The sequence below is a fragment of the Thamnophis sirtalis genome, unplaced genomic scaffold (genome assembly GCF_051295495.1).
Source record: "Thamnophis sirtalis isolate CommonGarterSnake01/CBP01778 unplaced genomic scaffold, rThaSir2_p1.2 scaffold_2, whole genome shotgun sequence".
Taxonomy (NCBI): Eukaryota; Metazoa; Chordata; class Lepidosauria; order Squamata; family Natricidae; genus Thamnophis; species Thamnophis sirtalis.
The window spans coordinates 108,707,371-108,730,385 of NW_028261382.1; the positions used below are offsets into that span (position 1 = coordinate 108,707,371).

General features: G+C 43.8%; 1 protein-coding gene across 4 annotated transcripts in view; it reads left to right on the forward strand.

Annotated features, from left to right (window-relative positions):
• ST3GAL1 (ST3 beta-galactoside alpha-2,3-sialyltransferase 1) overlaps nucleotides 1–23,015 on the forward strand; it is a 54,180-nt gene that overhangs the window by 7,904 nt on the left and 23,261 nt on the right. For 2 of the 4 annotated variants that reach the window (XM_087706670.1, XM_087706671.1), the window contains exons 2-4: nucleotides 3,570–3,690; nucleotides 16,929–17,483; nucleotides 21,427–21,623. In XM_087706670.1, the coding sequence (XP_087562796.1) occupies nucleotides 17,172–17,483; nucleotides 21,427–21,623 (509 nt within the window). In that variant the 5' untranslated portion in view covers nucleotides 3,570–3,690; nucleotides 16,929–17,171. The remainder of the gene's footprint in view (nucleotides 1–3,569; nucleotides 3,691–16,928; nucleotides 17,484–21,426; nucleotides 21,624–23,015) is intronic. The other 2 variants (XM_087706672.1, XM_087706673.1) reach the window with 1 other exon arrangement.

The window sequence follows — 23,015 nt, forward strand, 5'->3', positions numbered from 1 at the left end:
CATTCACCGTCCACTTGTGGCCTTACTCCCAAGTCAACCCTTGTTCCTTAGCTGTTCCTTTCGTCTGGCAACTCTGCACATGCACACACTGGGAACAGGCTCCAGCTGTTCTTCTGCCTCACTGATGTCTGACTCCGAAGGCAGTTGATAACTGTCAGATGGCTCTGGCCTCTTCTCTGCCTCTGATGCAGAGCCCTCATCAGAGCCTTCCCCAGACTCCAGGACTGGTCCATGTTCCTCCCCAACCTCCTCACCGTCTGAATCTGCTGCCAGTTCTGCTGGCTGCTGGTCGGCCACAACTTGCTCAAACAGGACACTCTATACTATTTCAGACAAATGGTTGTCCAACATCTTCTTAAAGACTTCCAGTGTTGGGGCATTCACAACTTCTGGAGGCAACTTCTGTTCCACTGATTAATTGTTCTAATGGTCAGGAAATTTCTCCTCAGTTCTAAGTTGCTTCTCTCCTTGATTAATTTCCACCCATTGCTTCTTGTCCTGCCCTCAGGTGCTTTGGAGAATAGCTCAACTCCCTCTTCTTTGTGGCAACCCCTGAGATATTGGAAGACTGCTATCATGTCACCCCTAATCCTTCTTTTCATCATACACATATCCAATTCCAACAACCATTCTTTATATGTTTTAGCCCCCAGTCCCCTAATCATTTTTGCTAAAGTCAGATTGTAATCCAGGGCTATGAAGATAATACTTAAAGCAAATGTGGTTGTTTCAAAAGACCACTAAATGTGGGTCTCAAAAGAGATCTGGCACCATTCCTGTGCACGTCAGAAGCCAGCGTGAAACCCAAACCATGTTTGGCAAAATACTGGTCAGACATTCCCCAGCGGGTTGCCCCCAGACAAACCAGAAGCATAAGTCCTCTTGCAGATCAAGCCAACATGGTCTGGAAGATAATGTCCAGCACCTGGAGCCCAATCCTTAGCAGCCACCAATGGCCAGTAGGAGTTGGGCAGTCCCAAAAACCCAACGGGATTAGCCCAACCTTCTCAGAGACTATTCACATTGAGTCGCCATCATTGGAACAGCGAGCCTTGTGTTAGGATGTGATGCAGTGTTAAAACTGAAACAGCTAAGGAGGAATATTGTTATGCTATGAAGGCATGTTTTCTAGGGGACAAAAATTAGAAAAACACCTTCAGGTCACAGTTAAATCAGGTGTGAAGAGCACCCTAAGCATTGACATGAGCCAAATCTGTTTGTTAATGATTATATAATGAAACTGCCTTAAACCGAATGAAATTCGTGATACATTTAGCTCAGTGTTTTATATTGTTGGCCTTGTGATAGTTTTAGCATAGAAAGACATGGGAAGGCTGAATTGACAGGTTTGGAGAAAATGCCATGTACTATAGTTTGGCAAGGTAGCAAGACTGTTTCCTTGATTTTTTTTTAAAAAAAATAGGTTTGTTTAGAGCTGTTTCGGCTTTCTGACAACTGACAACAAAAGTGCATATAGTCAAGACTATGGTTTTCCCAGTTACAATATATGGCTGTGAAAGTTGGACCATAAGAAAGGCTGAGCGCCAAAGAATGGAGGCCTTTGAACTCTGGTGCTGGAGAAGATGCCTGCGAGTGCCTTGGACTGCAAGGCGATCCAACCGGTCGGTCCTAGAGGAGATCAACCCTGACTGCTCTTTAGAAGGCCAGATCCTGAAGAGGAAACTCCAAGACTTTGGCCACCTAATGAGAAGGAAGGACTCTCTGGAGAAGAGCCTAATGCTGGGAAAGATTGACGGCAAAAGAAGAAGGGGATGACAGAGAATGAGGGGACTGAATGGAGTCACTGAAGCAGTAGATGTGAGCTTAAATGGACTCCAGAGGATGGTAGAGGACAGGAAGGCTTGGAGGAACGTTGTCCATGAGGTCACCATGGGTCGGACACGATTTCACAACTAACAACAACAACAGAGCTGTTTGGTTTAAATCCCCAACTGGAGATTTCCTGCTTCCTGGTTCTAAGCCTATTAGGAAGTTTAAAAATCGGAAAAATGGGATTTGTGGCTTTATTTCAAGGTCAGCAAAGTTTAGTGCTTCTAACTCTAAGCAGATTTCCTTTTGATGAATGAGACTTTGCTAGTTCCTGACCCAGTGCATTGTTACAGACTCATGTTACTCAACTTACAAAACTTTAAGAGTTGTGGACTTCAACTCTCACAAATTCCCATGCTGGCTGAGGAATTCTGGGAGTTGAAGTCCACCTCGCTTCAAGTTCCCAAGTATGAGAAACACTGTGGTAGACCAAAATAATAATAATAATTTAAAGAACGACACAGAAGAAGTGATTTCTTCTTCTTTACACCAATCAGATAGCTCAACGTGCCATCATTTCTGTTGAAATAGAGCTGTAAGTCTCCATAAGAACTGGTTAGACTCACCTATTTAAAGTAGCCTGAAAAATTGAAAAAAACAAATGAACGGAAGGAAACTGATCATTTTAAAAAAATATTTAAGTTGCAAAAGCTCAAAATATCATGGAAACCACTTCCTCCCTCCCTCCCTCTCTCTCTCTCCCTCCTTCTCCCTCCCTTCTCCTCTCCCTCTCTCCCTCCTCCTCTCCCTCCCTCCCTCTCTCCCTCCTCTCTCTCCCTCCCTCCTCTCTCTCTCTCCTTCACTCTCTCCCTTCCTCCTCTCTCTCTCCCTTCTTCTCTTCCTCCCTTCTTCTCTCTCTCTCCCTCCTTCTCTCTCTCTCCCTCCTTCTCTCTCTCCCTCCTTCTCTCTCTCTCCCTCCCTCTCTCTTCCTCCCTCCTTCTCTCCCCCCTCTCCCTCCTTCTCTCTCTCTCCCTCCTTCTCTCTCTCTCCCTCCTTCTCTCTCTCTCTCCCTTCTTCTCTCTCCCTCCTTCTCTCTCTCTCTCCCTTCTTCTCTCTCCCTCCTTCTCTCTCTCTCTCTCCCTCCCTCCTTCTCTCTCTCCCTCCCTCTCTCCCCCCTCTCATCTAAATTAGTTTAAGGACTGGGAATAGCAGATTCAAAAGTGACAGTGACCTGGCCAAAACCATACCATAAAAAATGCAAATAAAGGAGAAATGTTTGAATAGCTTCGCACCTCATCTACAGACGAGAGAAAACAAATATCACAACCCCACAATGACAGCTTCTGTTGGTGGGTAGATTATGGCTTCTCTTCCACCATAGCAAGGCCACAAAAAAAGAAGGGAGGGAAGGGACTATAAACCCCTTTAACTTGACAGGCAATTATTCTGTGAATTTCATAAGTTGCCAGTTCGGTCCCACGTTAACAATAGGCTGAGCTGGCCATCATGCAGGATAGATGTGTGGTCAGGGTAAACCCTTGTTGGCACCTTTCATTTTTAAATGCTGGATTTAGGCTTACATTCTCTTAACACCCACCCCCCCCCACCCCCGTGTCTCCTCTTTCATCATCAGCAAACGTGCATAAATTGTAATCCTTCCACTGGGAATGGATAGAATGGAGGCTGTGCCTTTTCATGTTTACTTAATCAGACCACGAGCCAGAGGACATCTTGATAAGCTTTTGTGCAACCTGTTTGAACAGGAATGTCACAGGGATCACGATCTTTTATCTTTCCAGATCAACAGCCCTAAACCCTTCCAAATCCAAGGTAAAGCTGAGGACGTGTAACTCTTGATCTCGTCATGGGGCCGAGGATGACGCAAATCCAAAATATCAGAAAGCTTTAGAAGCAAATAAGGTGAGAGCTCACACAGAGAGAGAGAGAGAGAGAGAGAGAGAGAGAGAGAGAGAGAGAGAGAGAGAGAGAGAGATCTGGAAAACTTTTTGAGGCCCCCTCTTAGCCCTGAAATACCTTCCCCAGCTATTTATAATGCTGCTTTCCTTAGTAAACACCCTCAAAGTGGCTTCTAGCCAAATTATTGCCAGGCGTGAAATAATATTACAGTAGGCCTGAGGGTTAAGTTAGTTAGTTTATTGTCATTGCACCTCGTACAATGAAATTAAATGCCACATTCAGTTTACATTGTAACTAGAAAAATAAAGCAAACACACCCACACCCACACACCCCCTTCACATTCTATACAATTGAATTTAAAACTCCTGATATTGCATTAATATTGGACTAGACAGTAGAATTCAGTATACAGTAGTTACTGCTCTGGGCAGAGGTGGAATTCAGCAGGTTCTGACCGGTTCTGGAGAACCGGTAGCAGAAATTTTGAGTAGTTCGGAGAACCGGTAAATACCACCTCTGATTGGCCCCGATCCCCATCTATTCTCTGCCTCCTGAGTCCCAGCTGATATGGGAGGGAATGGGGATTTTGCAGTAACCTTCCCCTGGAGTGGGGAGGAAATGAAGAGTTTACAATATCCTTCCTAGTGGTGGGATCCAGCCAGTTTGCACCACTTCGGGAGAACCAGTTGTTAACTTTCTGAGCAGTTTGGTGAACTGGTTTTTGGAAGAAATCATTAGGGCAGAGAACCAGTTGCTAAATTATTTGAATCCCACTACTGATCCTTCCACTGGAGTGGGGTGGGAATGGAGATTTTATAGTGTCCTTCCCCTGCCACACCCATAAAGCCACGCCCACAGAACCGGTAGTAAAAAAAAATTGAATCCCACCATTGACTCTGAGATAGAAGCTGTTTTTCAGCCTGTTTGTCTGCCAGATGGTAATAGTTTTTTAAAAAAAGGGTGCCCGGGATGAGATGGGTCTTTAAGAATGTTTTGAATTTTCTTAATTCAATGGAAACTAACCAGCTATAAGGTTGCTGGTTGTGTTTTTTGCATCCTAGGCTCATACATTTTCTAAGTGTCTTCAGGACAGGCAAGTTGTGAAGATGCCCACTGCATCTTCACAACTTGCGTAATCTGTCTGTCTGTCTGTCTGTCTGTCTCTCTCTCTCTCCCCCCCTCTCTCTTTCTCTCCTTCTTTATCCTCTCTCTCCCTCTCCCTCCCTCCCTCCCTCCCTCTCGCCCTCCCTCCCTCTCTCTCGCCATACAAATGGATTTATCTAAGAATCCAAGCAAACAGTTTCTCCAAAGGCCTTGTCCCCTATCTTCCACCATTTAATCATAGCCTTCTGCTTTAAAAAATAAAATTAAAAACCAAAGTAGAAAAAGACCGCTTCTTTTTCTAAAGGCCAAATGAACACACAGCAGAAAGAAACAACAATTGAAACGCGAAAAGAATCCGCTTTGCTTCCCAGTGTGCGAAATGTAAGGAAGCAAATGCTGACATTTGAGAACCTTCTGCAAATAAAATTTTCCACTGTTAAGTATATGTGCTAAATTTCAGCCAAATTCTTTTCTTGACAAAGGGATCTGTTCTATAAACACTGTCCTTTTTTAAAAAGACTTCAGCAAAAGGTTACCCTCTATTTTGGTAAGCCTTCCATTCAAAACAAAACAGAAAGGGATGTTTTTTTAGAAATGAAATTAATCTCGTTTTAAAGAGGTTTTAAGCTTTGTGGTCGCATTATTGATGTGCATATGGCCTGTTCAAACGGAGATCCCTGCTCAGCCATGACTACTCAGTTAGTTGCACTGCCTGGGGTTGAGACTCAAACAAAGGGAGAAGTAAAACATGTTGAATTTATGGAGATTTTCCTTAAGAGAAACCTTACAAGATTTCGGAATCAACGTTGTAGGTCACCATACCATAAGAAAGACGTGGAGACTCTAAAACAGTGTTTCTCAACCTTGGCAACTTGAAGATGTCTGGACTTCAACTCCCAGAATTCCCCAGCCAGCATTCGCTTCTCGCTTAACAACAGAAATGTTGGGCTAATGAAACATCTGCAAGGAAACAACCTCGCTCAGAGGCCATCAAGGACTCCACAGCTCAACAATGAGCTACAAATAGCCTCTTCTGGGAAGTGTTTTATTGACTCTGTCCAATCGTTGATGGGTTCCCATTGCCTATGCCCAATAATTGCACAGGGTGCTGGCACTAGAACAGTGATGGCGAACCTATGACACGCGTGTCAGTGCTGACACGCGTAGCCATTTGGGGTGACATGCACAGGATTTCATGCGATTCATCCTCGGCTCCTGCACGGCCGCCGAGGATGAAAGAATCTGTGCTAGAGGAACGGGGGGGGGACGTGTGATCTCCCCCGCCCACACTCACTTACTGTATCGCCGCCGCCCCTTTCTGAGCGCAGGGGCTGCTGGTAAGGCGTGCGTGCCATGCGCACACACGTCATCAGCGCTGCGAGGGAGGACCCGCAGGAGAGGAGCGCAGGAACAGTGCGCGCCTCTCTCCAGTCAGGCCGGCACAGAGAGTCTACTCCTGGGACTGTCGGTTACGACCGCACCACAGCAGGGAACAGCGGAGTGCCAACGGGAACTGTGAGCGCCATTATACATTTTTGTAGTTTAAACTATAAATTGCGCAAAATTATGTTTTTGTCGAAGTGACACACAACGCGAGTTATGCTCAATTTTTTGCCGATTTTTGACACACCACGCCAAAAAGGTTGCCCATCACTGCACTAGAACCATTTTTCTCCCATGAAGTAACTTTATCCGTTTGCTTGTCATCCTTGTCAACATCCTGACAAGCCAGGTGTGTGTGCAAAGCAATTATTTCCCTAAAGCGAGGCGCTACTCCTACATATCAAACAGACTCCTTTCAGCAACAGGTGAAACAACGTCTTTCAAAGATGGGCACATGGGTGTGGTTTAACCAAAGAACTTGCCCCAAGTTCACGAGTAAAACATGAGCTGTTATGTGATTCAATTGTATTCATGCCACGTCCATTAAAGGTTGAGTATCTGTAGGCACAGAACGCATCGTTCTCAGGTGATGTTGGCTTTAGAAAAGACTGTCGGAGGGAGATTTGAATAAGTTTCCTTGAGCTGCGAGAGGAATGTCAAGATCTAATTGATTTTTCCCCTTCTCCTAAGAAGAAAACTCCCTTCTAAGTCAATTAACAACGCACTTCTTGTTAATTCTATTCTATTTGTCCAGTTGGCAAACTCCATGGTTTGAGCGGTGTATGCTTGTATTTGCCAAACCCTAACTCTTGTTATGTACTGCCACGTAGTAGGTTCTGTTTGTTGACACTACATTGGAAAAAGGTTTCTGAGGATACCATCCCTTATTGCACAAAAGGGCAGTTGTGTTCATAGGATGTAACCAAGAGAACAGAGAGAGTTGGATTATCTTAAAGTTCTCACCAAGTTGAACTCATGTTGTGTCCTGCCAGCGGCCAGCCGAACTGGCAGCAGATTCGGACAGTGAGGAGGTTGGGGAGGAACATGGGCAAGTCCTGGAGTCTGGGAAAGGCTCTGATGAGGGCTCTGTATCAAAGGCAGAGAAGGGGGCCAGAGCCGTATGCCAGTTATCAGCTGCCTTCAGAGTCAGACATCAGTGAGGCTGAAGAATAGCAGGAGCCTGTTCCCAGTGTGTGCATGCACAGAGTTGCCAGACAAAGGGAACAGCTAAGGAACCAGGGATCGACTTGGGAGTAAGGCCACAGGTGGATGATGACTGGCCCCTCCTAGAAGAAATAAAAGAGGAGCGAAAGGGGAGTGGAGTTTGCAGGAGACAATTAGTTCGCTTAATTGGTTCGTGACTCTCCGAGACTCCTTGCCAAGTTTTGCAGATATCAGCCTGGCAGCTCTCCAAGCCAGATAAGGTCTGTAACTTTAAATCCTCCCTTGAAAGACTTCGTTAGATATGAATGAGTAGAATTCACAATCAATTAATAAAAGGGGTTTTTGCCGGGACAAGGAATTTGCTTCATGCTCTTGGGAAGCCTCAGTCAGAACAACTCAGTGCTATTTGACTTAACAAATATACTGTACCTGTGTCACTCTTGGCAAAAATATCAAGGTTGACTCAGCCTTCCACCCTTCTGAAGTGGGTAAAATGAGGACCCGTATTGTTGGGGGCAACAGGCTGACTCTGCAAACCGTTTAGAAAGGGCTATAAAGCACTGTGAAGCGGTACATAAGTCCAAGCGCTATTGCTAATATACTGTAGGTCACACTTTTTTTATTGAAATTGTCTGTGGTTTCCTGTTGAAGAACTAACCACATTTTATTTACTTTTATTGATTTATCTAATTCAGTGTTTCTCAACCTTGGTAACTTGAAGATGTCCCGACTTCAACTCCCAGAATTCCCCAGCCAGCGAATGCTGGCTGGGGAATTCTGGGAGTTGAAGTCCGGACATCTTCAAGTTACCAAGGTTGAGAAACACTGATCTAATTTATAGATCCTGCTTAACTTCCTTCCTAAACCTTCAAACTTGTCTTTGAACTTGCTGAACTTTTTTTCTTCGTTTTTTAGATTAACCAATTTCACTTAGGTGATGCTACTCACTGAGACTGGGCTATTTTAAAGATCAATTCATTTATTACAGGCAACCCACAACTTATGACCATAAGTTGGGACTGGAATTTCAGTCACTATGGTCATTAAGAAGGTCGTCGTGTGACTTGACCCCCCCCCCAATTTTTGCAACCATTTTTTACCATGACTTGTTAATGATTCATGCAGCCATTAAGCAGATGACTGACTTTCCCAATTGATATTATCTGGCCGAAGCTGGCTGGGAAAAAATATCACAAATTGCTATCGTGTGATTGCAAGACATTGCAGCCACGGTAAAAGCACTTGCCAAGGGCCCAAACTGAGATCGTGTTACTGTGGGAGTGGTGCAACGGTCATGACTTCAAATGTGAGGTATACGTCACATTTTCCAACACCGGTTGTAAGTTGAGGACCACCTATGTGCCATTAAAGATAACCTCTTATGTGGATTGGATCAGCAGCGGTTGATTCTCCAGGTTTTGCTGTATGAAGATCAGACGCAACAGCTATAAGCATTTTTATCAGTTGAGCCTAGAGTAGAGAAGAGAAGAGTGGAATAGAAATAGAAATAGAAAGGGACCTTAGAGGCCTTCTAGTCCAGTTCCCTGCTCAAGAAGGAGAACCTTTATCAGAGCCCTCTCTGGCCTGTTGTCACCAGCTGCTCTTCTGGTTTTAAAAACAGGCCATTTTGGAGCCTTTTTTGGGCTGTTTTCAGGCTGAAAAAGGGCCTGAAACTGGAAATGGGCCAAAAATGGCCTGAAAACTGTCATCAGCCCAAAACCACCCTGAAAATGGCTAAAAATGGCCTGAAAATGGCCAAAAACGGCCTGAAAATGTCCCGAAAAATGCCCAATAAACCAGCCAGCTGGTCTTCGAGTTTCCAGCACTCCAGTGCGTGCAAATGCACACACATGCACACTTGTTCCAATTTGGGCACTTGGTGCCGAAAAGGTTCACCATCACTGACCTATATTATTTGAAATAAGGGACTGTCTAGACCTGGGGTGCCAAACTCAATTTCATGGAAGGCTATATCAAGGTTGTGTTTGACCTTTGGGGGAGGGCGTGTCCAAGGGGGCATGGCCAGCATGATGTCACTCATGTCGGGGGGGCACCTGTGGTGGCCTAAGCACTCTGCCAGTGAAAACAGGCTCCCGAGTTCCGTTTTCAGCTGGGACAGCCTCCTGCAACCCTCTGCCAGTGAAAACAGGCTCCCGAGTTCCGTTTTCGGCTGGGACAGCCTCCTGCAACCCTCTGCCAGTGAAAACAAGCTCCCGAGTTCCGTTTTCGGCTGGGACAGCCTTCTGCAACCCTCTGCCAGTGAAAACAAGCTCCCGAGTTCCGTTTTTGGCTGGGACAGCCTCCTGCAACCCTCTGCCAGCGAAAACAGAGCTCGGAAGGCCCCTCACGTGACCCTCACAAGCTCCTTTTCACTGGCAGAGGCACTGAAGGCCGTTCTTTTGCTGTTTCTAGGGTGGCCCCATGGCCCAGATCTAAGGACCCCGTGGGCCGCTGAGCTTGTCGATCAGAAGGTCGACACTCTGGTGGTTTTACACTCCTGGTCTCGACTCTTCCTAAAAACATCCAATGATGGAAAGGCCCTGATTTCTGGAGGCAAGTTGTTCTGCTGGTTAATTGTCCTCACCTGAAACCGCCACTTTTACCCACATAAGTGACAAAGTCAAAGCCGAACCAAGGGACCTGGATGGGGGTGCAAAGGTGAGAGAGAGGAGAGGGGGGGTGCAGACCAAGCAAGCAAGCTGAACAGGTCATCCTGCTGTGTTTTATGGCTCGCCCTCCTTCCAAGCTTTTGCTGGTGATTTGTGATGAAGGCCAAGCCATCTCACAGGGGTGACATTTTTCACATCTTTCAGAAATCGTTTTACTCTCCACTGATGAAATTCCTTGGAACCTTCCATTTGTCATGCTAAGGCTCAAGTTTACTTTGTGGCATGGACAATCTTTCTTTTTTTTTTTTTAATGTCCTGGATTAATCACACAAACTTTGTGAAACACGCAGGCAAATACTCAAGAGAAGCAGAACAAGCCCAGTGTGATGTGTTCCTGAATTACACTTTTAAGCACAATAACTGGGCCACTTTTAAACATTTCATTTCAGATTTCCCTTTGGGTTTGTTTGCTTTTTGTTGTTGTTATATAATGTAACAAAAATAATAATTAATAAAATTATTATTATTATTTTGAATAATAATTAAGAATGGTGAGCAAGATGCACCTTAAAATGAAAAGCTCAATTTTTTAAAAAAATGACTGGCATGTTTCCCCTCATTTTTTTTAAAAAACAGAATAACAGAGCTGGAAGGGACCTTGGAGGTCTTCTAATGCAACCACCTGCTCTGGCAGGAAACCCTAGACCAGTGTTTCTCAACCTTGGCGACTTTAAGTCCTGTGGACTTCAACTCCCAGAATTCCCCAGCCAGCACAGCTGGCTGGGGAATTCTGGGAGTTGAAGTCCACAGGACTTAAAGTTGCCAAGGTTGAGAAACACTGCCCTAGACCAATGATTTTCAAAATACATTTTGGGCTGCCCCAAAACTCATTTTCTAGAAATTGGTATCACTTCATCTTTTGTGGTCTTTTTTCTTTCTTTCTGCAGAGCTAGTGGATCTGTGTTGCAAATATCCAGGTGACCATTAAATGGCTAACAGAATTAGGAATTTTTAGGAATTTTCCATACCAGTTTCTGGACATCCAACATCTAGATTTGGGCACCTGGATCTGGTCACTATAACTTGCAAAATTTGGCTGTATTTTAAACAAAGCAGAATGAGATCACGGATGGGAGGGAGAACCAGGAAATCCTGGATGTCTATTACAAGAGAGTTATATAAGGATTTTATATATATATAAAGTGTATATCCTGTTACATAAGGAAGTTACAACGTAGATGGGGGAATAGTGCCATTTTTTTAAAAAATGTCCTGAGTTAAGCAAACAAACCTTGGCAAAGTTGCAGGCAACACAATGAAAAATTTTGAGTACAATACTTTGAATGAAGAATGGGCCACTTTTAAAACTATTTTTTTAAAGATTTTTCTTTGAGTTTTTGTTGTTGTTTTAAATATTAGAATAATGGTGATCAAGATAGGATAGATAGATAGATAGATAGATGATAGATAGATAGATAGATAGATAGATAGATAGATAGATAGATAGATAGATAGATAGATAGATAGATGATAGATAGATAGATGATAGATAGATAGATAGATAGATAGATAGATAGATAGATAGATAGATAGATAGATAGAATAGATGCATAGATAGATAGAGATAGATGATAGATAGATAGATAGATAGATAGATAGATAGATAGATAGATAGATAGATGATAGATTGATAGATGATAGATAGATAGATAGATGATAGATAGATAGATAGATAGATAGATAGATAGATAGATAGATAGATAGATAGATAGATAGATAGATAGATAGATAGATAGATAGATAGATAGATAGATGATAGATAGATAGAGATGGATGGATGGATGGATGGATGGATGGATGGATAGATAGATAGATAGATAGATAGATAGATAGATAGATAGATAGATAGATAGATAGATAGATGATAGATTGATAGATGATAGATAGATAGATGATAGATAGATAGATAGATAGAATAGATGCATAGATAGATAGAGATAGAAGATAGATAGATAGATAGATAGATAGATAGATAGATAGATAGATAGATAGATAGATAGATGATAGATAGATAGATAGATGATAGATAGATAGATAGATGATAGATAGATAGATAGATAGATAGATAGATAGATAGATAGATAGAATAGATAGATATAGATGCATAGATAGATAGATAGAGATAGATGATAGATAGTTAGATAGATAGATAGATAGATAGATAGATAGATAGATAGATAGATAGATAGATAGATAGATGATAGATAGATAGATAGATAGATAGATAGATAGATGCATAGATAGATAGAGATAGAAGATAGATAGATAGATAGATAGATAGATAGATAGATAGATGATAGATAGATAGATGATAGATAGATAGATAGATGATAGATAGATAGATAGATAGATAGATAGATAGACAGATAGATAGATAGATAGAATAGATAGATATAGATGCATAGATAGATAGATAGAGATAGATGATAGATAGTTAGATAGATAGATAGATAGATAGATAGATAGATAGATAGATAGATAGATAGATAGATAGATAGAGAGAGAGAGAGAGATAGATGATAGATAGATAGATAGATAGATAGATAGATAGATAGATAGATAGATAGATAAATAGATAGATATAGATAGATAACTTCACAGTGCTTTATAGCCTCCTCTGAGTGGTTTACAGAGTCAGCATCTTGCCCCCAGCAATCTGGGTCTTCATTTTACTGAAGAAGGCTGAGTCAACCTTGAGCTGGTGAGAGTCGAACTGCTGGCAGTTGGCAATCAGCAGAATTAGCCTGCAATACTGTATTCTCTGAGTCACCACGGTTGCACTAGAAAAGACAAGTTTTTTTTTAAATGTATTATATCAGAAAGTTACAACCTGGAGGAAGAAGACAAAATAATACCAAATCAACATCAGTAACAACAACAAAAAGTACGAAAACATTTCTGTATCTGTTGATCAGAAAATTACCTGGCGGTATCTATAAAGCCAATAAAGATTCAGAGGAACATCGCCTACATTACAAAACTGTTGTGGCCCGGCAGGAGCCATTGGAGCTGCCGCCAGACTCCGACAGCGAGGGGTCTTATGAGTCGGCCCTGGAGGAGGTGGAGGACCCTGGACAGGGTGCCGACTCCGAGCAGGGCAAGGAGAGACTGGTCGGCCACCAGGTGGCGATGGAGTCTTGGATCAGAGGGAGTGTTCAGGAAAACATTTGGGAGTTGTTTCAGGATGCACGCAGATGAAGGGCTACTCGACGGAAGGAACGGCTGCGTAATTGTAGGAGATGATTGTGCTTAGCTGATGCTGATTAAGATCCTCTCCTGAGTATAAAAGAGACTGTTTGTGCCACGCCCTGTTTTCAGGAATCAACGTTCTCGTTCACGTTCACGAATTAACAGAAACCAACTTGGAGAAGTGGATTTCTGTGAGAAGCCGGTTTGCAGGGCTGCGTCGGAGTGTAGGACTTTTTGCCAGAGTGATTATCTCCTTGTTTATTTTGGGCTTGCAGCCAACGAGAGCCTGGACTGATTAAAACATTCTTTCGTACGTCTGTTTTGGCTTTCGTTCCTGATGGAGAAGGGGGGGTCAGAACACAAAACTATTTGTTTTCATATTGAAATTGCCATAGTGGGCCGTGTTATTGTTACTGTTTTATTGTGAAATAATGTTTTATGATGCCCTAAGCCATTGAAATCACTTTCTGTTATAAACCTACTCAGTTGTTCCAGTCTGCAGAGATGCCTTTATTGTTGCATCAGAAGATATCCTTGACCTCTTGATTTTCATTTAGTAGCAGTGAAGCTACTGAATGTGAATTGATTTCCTTATGGACTTCGGACACACACATCTACAAAGGATGAGAAACATCGCTCCATGATTTTCTAGTTGCCACATTAAAGACGAGGAGCATAAATCACTGCCCCATAAAGCTTAACTCACAAGATTCTTTTTTCTGCTCTGTATTCAAAATGGACTGTGATTAATATATACATATACGCTGTTTTCCCAAAAATAAGCCCTCCCCTGAAAATAAGCCCTCCCCTGAAATATTTAAGCACATGCGCAGCCAGTTCCTGCAATTTCCGGGGAGGGGGGCATGTGCCCCGCATGCACCTGCCATCCACGTGGAATGGCCTTGCGGAGGCTGCTCCCCCAAACACTAGTTACTGCGCCCCTTCTCTTAGTGGCAGCCGCCAAAAGAGCAACAGGCCCAGCGACGCTAAGGCTGGCAAGAGTGTGCCATAAACGGAGACAGAACTTCCAGTCCTCTCCGGATCAGCAGATCCACAGGCCTTGGGCCGAGGTTAAAGGGCCTCCTGCACCTCAACCATAATAAGACCTCCCTGAAAATAAGGCCAAGCACTTATTTTGGGGGGGTCAAAAGAAAATAATAAGACCTTGTCTTATTTTGGGGGGAACGCAGTATGTATATATGTGTATGTCAAGCACCAGAGAAATCAAGCGATTCAGGCACTTCAAATGAATATAACAATTTATTGCGCGCTTAAGCTCTGTACAAAAATCTGAGCTACTAATGGTCAAGGGAAATGAGCCGGAATTAAAAAGGCATTTAAGTGGATTGAACATAGATCACTTGGGGGTATGCAGGGACTCATGACTTATGACATGTTTGATTCCTCCCTCGGACTCAGTCTGGTCATCTCTACAATGAGTGTGTGTATGTATATATGCTCTCTCTCTCTCTCTCTCTAGCAATAGCAATAGCAGTTAGACTTATATACCGCTTCATAGGGCTTTCAGCCCTCTCTAAGCGGTTTACAGAGTCAGCATATCACCCCCACAGTCTGGGTCCTCATTTCACCCACCTCGGAAGGATGGAAGGCTGAGTCAACCTTGAGCCGGTGAGATTTGAACCACTGAACTGCAGATAACAGTCAGCTGAAGTGGCCTGCAGTACTGCACCCTAACCACTGCGCCACCTTGGCTCTCTGTTGTGTATATATAGCTAGTCCTTAACTTACGACCACACTTGAGCCCAATTTTTTTGCTGCTAAGCGAAACATTTGCTAAGTGAATGTTCCCCATTTTTATGACCTACAGCAATTGCTAAATTTGTTAAGTGAATCAGGCGTACTTGTTCACTTTTCTTGTCAGAAGGTCGCAAAAGCGGATCACCTGACCCTGGGACATTACAACCGTCATAAATATGAGTCAGTTTCCAAGCATCCGCATTTTGATCCCCTGATCATGAGGTTGCTGCAGTGGTCGTAAATGTGAAATATGGCCATAAGTCACTCTTCAGTGCCATTAAAGCTTATATGACTCTGTGTGTCTGTGTGTGAGAGAGAGGGGGGGCATCAGAATCTCATTTTATTGGGTGCCACTGTGTACACAGAAAAAAATTATCTTCTCAATCACAAACTTTGCAGTATAATGATTGATAAGATTATCTTATCAATCACAAACTTTGCAGTAACAAAAAATGTAACTGATTCAATGCTGGGGGCAAAGGAATGAAAAGGAATTTGTTCACATGTGTGTGTTAAATTCAATAGAGCTAAACCCCTGCGTATTTAATACTTTCCTCCTCCTACCATGTTAAAAGTGCAAAATTGACAGCGAATTTTGGACAACCCCAAAGATAGGAAGGCAGGGCCCACCCAGAGGCTTAACTGAACCAACCTTAAAGCGGGGAGGAATGTGTTAAACGAAGCAACTTAAAAGCAGTTTGCGTGGGGGACAAATTTAAGGTTTGTCTGTTGTACACAGCCGGTGAAGATTAGCTGTGCTTTTTCGCCTACTTTTAATTCAGTGACATGAGCTTTTATTATGAACCGCTAATAAAAATAAAACAGATGTCAACAGAGGATTAATGAAAGACTCCATAAAATGCTTGGAAAGCTAGACTTCAGATTGCACAACTGGACTTTGGTTAGCCAAAATCACAATAAACATTCAGTCATTCATAACAGTTGCCTGTCATTCAGCTAGCCAGAGATCAGGGTCGTTGTGTCACTACTGCAAGTGTTTATATAACATTCTTGCAATTCAGGAAGGACCGGTTGGGAAAAAGAGAAGAATAACAGGGTTAGAAGCAACCTTGGAGGTCTCCTAGTCCAACCCCCTGCTCAAGCATGAGACCCTGTACCATTTCAGACAAAGAGCTGTCCAATCTCTTCCTAGAGTTTAATTTGCATACATTTAAAACAAGAATTAGAACATAAATGTTGGGACTATATATTAAAAGGCACAGCAAACGTTTTGTGTTTCCTGGTGGAAAAGGAAGTCCTATCAGATTATTGCAACTACCTAGTCCTGATGAGTTCTAATCAATGATTTTACAGAAGGATGGGTGGGTAGGTAGGTAGGTAGGTAGGTAGGTAGGTAGGTAGGTAGGTAGGTAGGGAGAGAGAGAGAGAGAGAGAGAGAGAGAGAGAGAGAGAGAGAGAGAGAGAGAGAGATGATATGATGATAGATAGATGATAGATAGATAGATAGATAGATAGATAGATAGATAGATAGATAGATAGATAAAATATGGTGATAGATAGACAGACATGGGTGATGGATGGATGGATGGATGGATGGATTGGATAGATAGGATAGGCACAGACAGACAGACATGGTTGAGAGAAGCTTTTCATATATATATGAAAAGACCCGAATACAACAAGACTAGTGTGTGTGTGTGTTGTATTTGTGCTGATAAATAAAGGGAGACTAGTATAGATCTATTTCAAGCTATTTAGCTCTCTCATCAGCTAGCCATACCCTTACTGGGATTAGAACCTGTGCTGTATTACATTTTAGGCAGATGTCTAAGATATTTGGGCATACCAGGGGTTGTGACACTAAATACATATATATACATACGCACATATACATATACATACACACACACACACACACAAACATATTATGTAAGAGTCTTTTTCTCACCTGAGTTTGCTAATAAAATCTTCTCAAAATGAATACAATACTTTCGTTTTGATTCAATTTACAGAAGGAGAGGCCAGCCGCTGTTCAAGAAGGGAAGAAGGAAAACAAAATGAAAAGACGTGTTTTCGCCCTACCTGCTTGCAGACGAAGAGCAGAGAACGTTAGCTTTCTTCTCATCGCTCCAGAAGACCTTCTCGAGGGCCGTTCCTTGGAGTAAAACGGCCTGTTCGTGGCTAAACAAAAGATTTTGCAATTCCTTTTTTTTTTTTAAATTCCCACCTCTTTGGACCCCTTGTGGCCTGCCAAAATGATGGTCCCTCTCAACAAGAGCCTGAAAATGTTCACCCTTGCCTTACTGTTCATCATCACCATCACATCCTTCCTACTCAACTACACCAACAACGTGGTGTCTACTTCTTGGGATCCCAAGCAAATCGCGTACCAGTTCTCGGAGCGGGTTAGAAAACTGCTGAAATATTCCCGGCGGCCCTGCAGTTGTGACACCTGCATTTTGGAAGAGAGCTCAGCCTGGTTCGAAGAAAGGTTCAACGTAACTATTCAACCCTTTTTAACCAACCAAAATGCCTTTCTGTCCCAGGATAACTACAGCTGGTGGCTGGTGAGTAGGAAGGAGAGGAGGGAGAAGGGGGGGTGGAAATTGAGCTCCTCGGGCCCAGGGATGGACTATAGGTCATCCTCGAATTAACCACAGTTTTTTAGTGACTGTTCAAAGTTACAACAGCCATGGGGGGAAAAAAGAAGTCACTTATGTCCAGTTTTCACATTGGGCACGGTAGGGGTACTTGGTGGTCACGTGATCAAAATTTGGGCATTTGGCAACCGGCATGTATGTATGACAAGTTGCAGGTAATATGATCACGGTTTGTAACCTTCCCAGCTGGCCTCCGACAAAGTCAGTGGGGGGAGCGAGATTCACTTAACAACCGCATGCTTCACTTAACAACTATGTTTGTTTACTAAAACAACTGTGTAGCATTAAAAAGGATGTAAAAGGAGGCACGACTCGCTTAACAAGTATCTCGCTTAGCATTGGAAATTTTCAATCGGGGTCGTACGTCGAGGACTATCCTGTAAACTATCCCACAGCATTAGGATGGAAAAAACACTTCAATCCTTGTCCAATATTTTAATCATTAGCACATCGGTGCTGGAAACTGGTTTCTGGTTTCTGTTCATATACAAGTGTTGATTGTTGGCAAGGAGGGGGTGTGGATTTTTAGCTTTTTGATTATCTCTCTGGAATGATAATGCAGTTTGTTTGTTTTTTAATCTCTGTGTTCCTGTGAATGGCTGATTTGTCTACATTAACACCAAGATTAGCAATCAAGTAAATAATTGTAAGCCGCCTTTAGTCATTTGATTGAGCTGGGCAGCCCTACATGAATGAATGAATGAATGAATGAATGAATGAATGAATGAATGAATGAATGAATGAATGAATGAATTAATGAATTAATGAATTAATGAATTAATGAATTAATGAATGTGTTGTGACCCACTAGCGGCCAGCAGAGCTAATGGCAGACTCAGACAAAGAGGAGGTTGGGGAGGAACATGGGCCAATCCTGGAGTCTGGGGAAGGCTCTGATGAGGGCACTGCATCAGAGGCAGAGATGGGGCCAGGGTCATATGCCAGTTATCAGCTGCCTTCGGAGTCAGATATCAGTGGGGCAGAAGAACAGCTGGAGCCTGTTCCCGATGTGCACATGCGCAGAGCTGCCAGCAGAAGGGAACAGTTAAGGAACAAGGGCCGACTCGGGAGTAAAGGCACAGGTGGACAGTGAATGGCCCATCCCATAATGAATGAAGAGGAGCGAAAGGGAAGAGCAGGTTGCAGGAGACAATTAGTTCATTTAATTAGTGTGAAGATTTGTTTGTGACTCTCAGAGACTCCTTGCCAAGTATTTTCTTGTATAGCATTCCATTTGGAAGATATCAGCCTGGCTCTTCTCCAAGCCTGATAAGATCTGGGGCTGTAAATTCACCCTTGAAAGACTGTTTGCTGGGACTTTGCTGGATGTGAATGAGAGGAATTCACATTAGCTTAATAAAAAGGGTTTTTTGTCAGGACAAGGAGTCCGCTCCGTGATTTGGTGACGCCTAGGTCAGAACAGAATGAATGAATGAATGAATAGTATCCCAATCAAGGAACTACCAGCTCAGACAAACAATCAAACAGTATTGAAGGAGCCATCAAGAACACTCCCACCAACAATGAGAGGACAAACCATTTGTGCATAAACAAAGAGCAAACCACACTCCCTTCTAGCATTGATATGGTTATCTGGTTGGGTCATGAAATGTCTGTAAGGAAGCCCCCAAGCTCAGAGAGCACTAAGAACTCCACATGTTGAATCCTAAGGTACAGGTTTTTTTTTCAAGCCTCCGGGAGGGCAAAAACTGCCTCCCCCAGCTCCGGAGGCCCTCCACAGGCTGGAAACAGGCCCATTTCCTGACTTCTGGGACTTCCAGGTGGCCTGTTTCTCACCCTCCCAGAGCCTCTGAACAAGCCCTGCACTTACCTGGCATGATGAATGGGCTGCATGAAGACTCCTGGGAGGGGAGGGATGGGCAGGGCCAGCCAGTCCTTCCACTTACCGGTTCGCCGAACCAGATGCAAAATTAGCATCCAGTTCACCCGAACTGGTCCGAAGCGGCTGAATCCTACTCCTGGGTGTATGCCTTTGTATTGTCCCAAAAGAGATGGCTTGTATGGTGATACCTAATATCTGAATTAAACTGTCCTTGAAAAGTTTCTGGCAGGCAGAACTCTCAAATGTTCAGGGACGCTTGTTAAATTGATCCGGATAGCAAAAAGCTTCCCAACCCCCTCAAAGGATCGATAACATCGAAGGCAGCAACTAAGACTTTATGGCCTTTGGTTTGGCCGGATGATTCAGTTCTGATTTTCAATTATAATTGGGTTTGGTGGGGGCAGAACACCCAATAACGTCCGAAAACATGTTTGCTTGTAATAAATCATTGGAAGAAACTGAGAAAGCAAAGAGGGAAATACGAGCCAGAACTTGGCACACTGCACATTCAAGAAAAATTGCTGGTTTTATTCTATCCTATTTGAACGTGTGATGTTAAAATATATTTAATAATCTCTGGCTTCCTGTATATACCACGGTGGCTGAAAGTCTGTAGAAATTCTCAGTCATCCATCCAGGTCATGGTTGTCCCAGGGGGCAGCTGGTTTTTCTTTGAAGACCTGTCCCTTCTCATCCAAGAAGCTTCTTCAGCTCCGCCTGGATGGTGGGGAATGGGAGAATCTATATTCCTTGCAGACAGCTGGTGTTCTGCATCCTTTTAGAGGGTCGTTGAAGCACTTAGAGGTTTATCTGTGTCTTCTGGGTCACCTGAGTGATGATAATGGTTCCTGTAGTCTGCAATTTTTCCTCTGCAAATCCTTTCCTCCTCCCACATCATTCAAAGGGCGTCCATCCCAAATTTTATAGCTAAAAGCCTGTGCACCACCAAGTGCTTCAATGACCCTCTAAAAGGATGCAAATGACCAGCTGTCTGCAAGGAATATAAATCCTTCCATTTCCCCACTGTCCTGTCAAAGCTGAAGAAGTTTTCCGGATGAGATGCGAAATGTCTTCAAAAGAAAGAACAAGGAAGTCCAGATGCCTCCTGAAAAAGCACCTTTGGGACAACCCTTGTGGCAAGGTTCATAATGATCTAAGCCAAACAAGTCATAGCTCAAACCAGATTTATAGTTGAAAGGTAGAGTTTTACAAGTTTCAGTGAAACTATTAACATGGTTCAGTAGATGAAAGTTTGAACTGTAATTGTGATGGGTTCCGTGAATGGGATAGAGAGGACCTTGTGACAAAGGATGGGACATGTTGAGGTAGGGAAAGAGAGCACAGGTTTTGGAATCCCTCCAAGGATACCCCAGATGTAGCACCGTAAGTGGAGTACTACTCTCTACCTATAAAAGAGGGCAAGAATAATCTTCAAGACATGACTATGGAGTTTCCAGTGATGCAGAGAGGTAGATGACCAACAAATGGCATGTTCTTATGCAGGGGACTCCAAACTTGGCAACCTTAAGACATGTAGGCTGAGGAATTCTGGGAGTTGAAGTCCTCAAGTTGGTAATGGTGAACCTATGGCCAGAGGTGGCACGCATGGCCCTCTCTGTGGGCACGCGCACCATTGCCAGTTGCTCTTCTGGTTTCCAGTGCGTGCCAACCAGCTGGTCTTCGCATATACCAGAGCCCTGGAAACCCAAAGACTAGCTGGCTGGTGTGCATGCATGCACGAAGACCATGTGTGCCGGAAAGCAAAAGACCAGGTGGTTAATCCACACATGTGCACCATTTGAGTTTCCAGGGCTCCAGCATACATGTGCTCCAGCTTGGGCACATGTTGCCAAAAAGGATCACCATCAAATCCTAAAGTTGTCAACTGGCCTTACAGATCATATGAGCATGGCTCATCTAAATCAGAAGCCTTTAGGAAGAGTTTAGACTTTGTCACTTGATGTCTTCTGTGTTTTCAAACTGTTCCTCCAAATCTTCCCTCTACAGAAACTCCAGGGAGAGAGAAGTCCCAAGCCCATGAATGAGGTCATCCAGGAACTCTTCAGCTTCATTCCAGGAGACTGGGAGCACTTCCTGGACAGGAGCAGTTCGCGGTGTCGGAGGTGCGCTGTTATAGGAAATTCGGGGAATCTTCGGCAGTCACAGTATGGCCAAGAGATTGATGCTCACGACCTTGTGTTTAGGTAAGTAGTAAGATGAGGGGTTATCTCTGTGATGACTAACATTTTAGGCTGCATAAACAGAGGGATAGAATCAAGATCACGTGAAGTGTTAATACCACTTTATAATGTCTTGGTAAGGCCACACTTGGAATCCTGCATTCAGTTTTGGTCGCCACGATGTAGAAAAGATGTGGAGACTCTAGAAAGAGTGCAGAGAAGAGCAACAAAGATGATTAGGGGACTGGAGGCTAAAACATATGAAGAATGGTTGCAGGAACTGGGTATGTCAAGTTTAATGAAAAGTGGGACTAGGGGAGACATGATAGCAGTGTTCCAATATCTCAGGGGCTGCCACAAAGAAGAGGGAGTCAAACTATTCTCCAAGGCACCTGAGGGTAGAACAAGAAGCAATGGGTGGAAACTAATCAAGGAGAGAAGCAACTTAGAACTGAGGAGGAATTTCCTGACAGTTAGAACAATTAATCAGTGGAACAGAAGTTGCCTCTAGAAGTTGTGAATGCCCCAAATACTGGAAGTCTTTAAGAAGATGTTGAATAGACATTTGTCTGAAACGGTGTAGGGTTTCCTGCCTAGGCAGGGGGTTGGACTAGAAGACCTCCAAGGTCCCTTCCAACTCTGCTATTGTATTGTATTGTGTTTTTGTAATCGTGTGCCAACACATGTGCATGCACCCATAACTCAATGTGCGCATGACCCACACACACATGCACCCTTCCCCCGCACACGCATGAGCGACCTCTCGCTCCCCCTGCATACGTGCACAACCCCCCACATGCACCTACCCCAGTGCATGTACACATGATCCCCACACATGAGCCTGTGACACCCTCCCAAGCCCCATGCATACTTGAGCACCTCCTGCATGTGCCCCATCCCCCACGCATGCATGGCAGGGACCCAAAAACCAACTGGCTGGTGGGAAGTGCATACATATGCAAAGTGGAGATGAGCTGGGGCGGTGGCTTGTGTGCCCGCAGAGAAGGCTCTGCATGCCACCTGTGGCACACGTGTCATAGGTTCAGCATTACAGGCTTATCTTCTTTGCACACGGCAGCCATCCTTTTCCGGAAGCAGAAGAGGCCATGGTAGAAAGGAGTCCAACTGGGCCCCCATCTCTTTCCTATTCTTTTCCATAACAATCCTTTTTTTGTGTGTGTGCTCATGCCCTGCCAGGCATGGACAGATGGGTTCACTGACAAAAGCGCGCCGCCGAAACCGCGGAAAGAAAACCACGAGTTCGAAATCGCGCCGACGAATGAGCGCAGAAGCGCGCCGACAACAGCACACCGACAGAAGCGTGCTCTAAACCTAACCCTAAACCTAACCCTAAACCTAACCCTAACCCTAACCCTGAACCTAACCCTAACCCTAACCCTAACCCTTACCCTTACC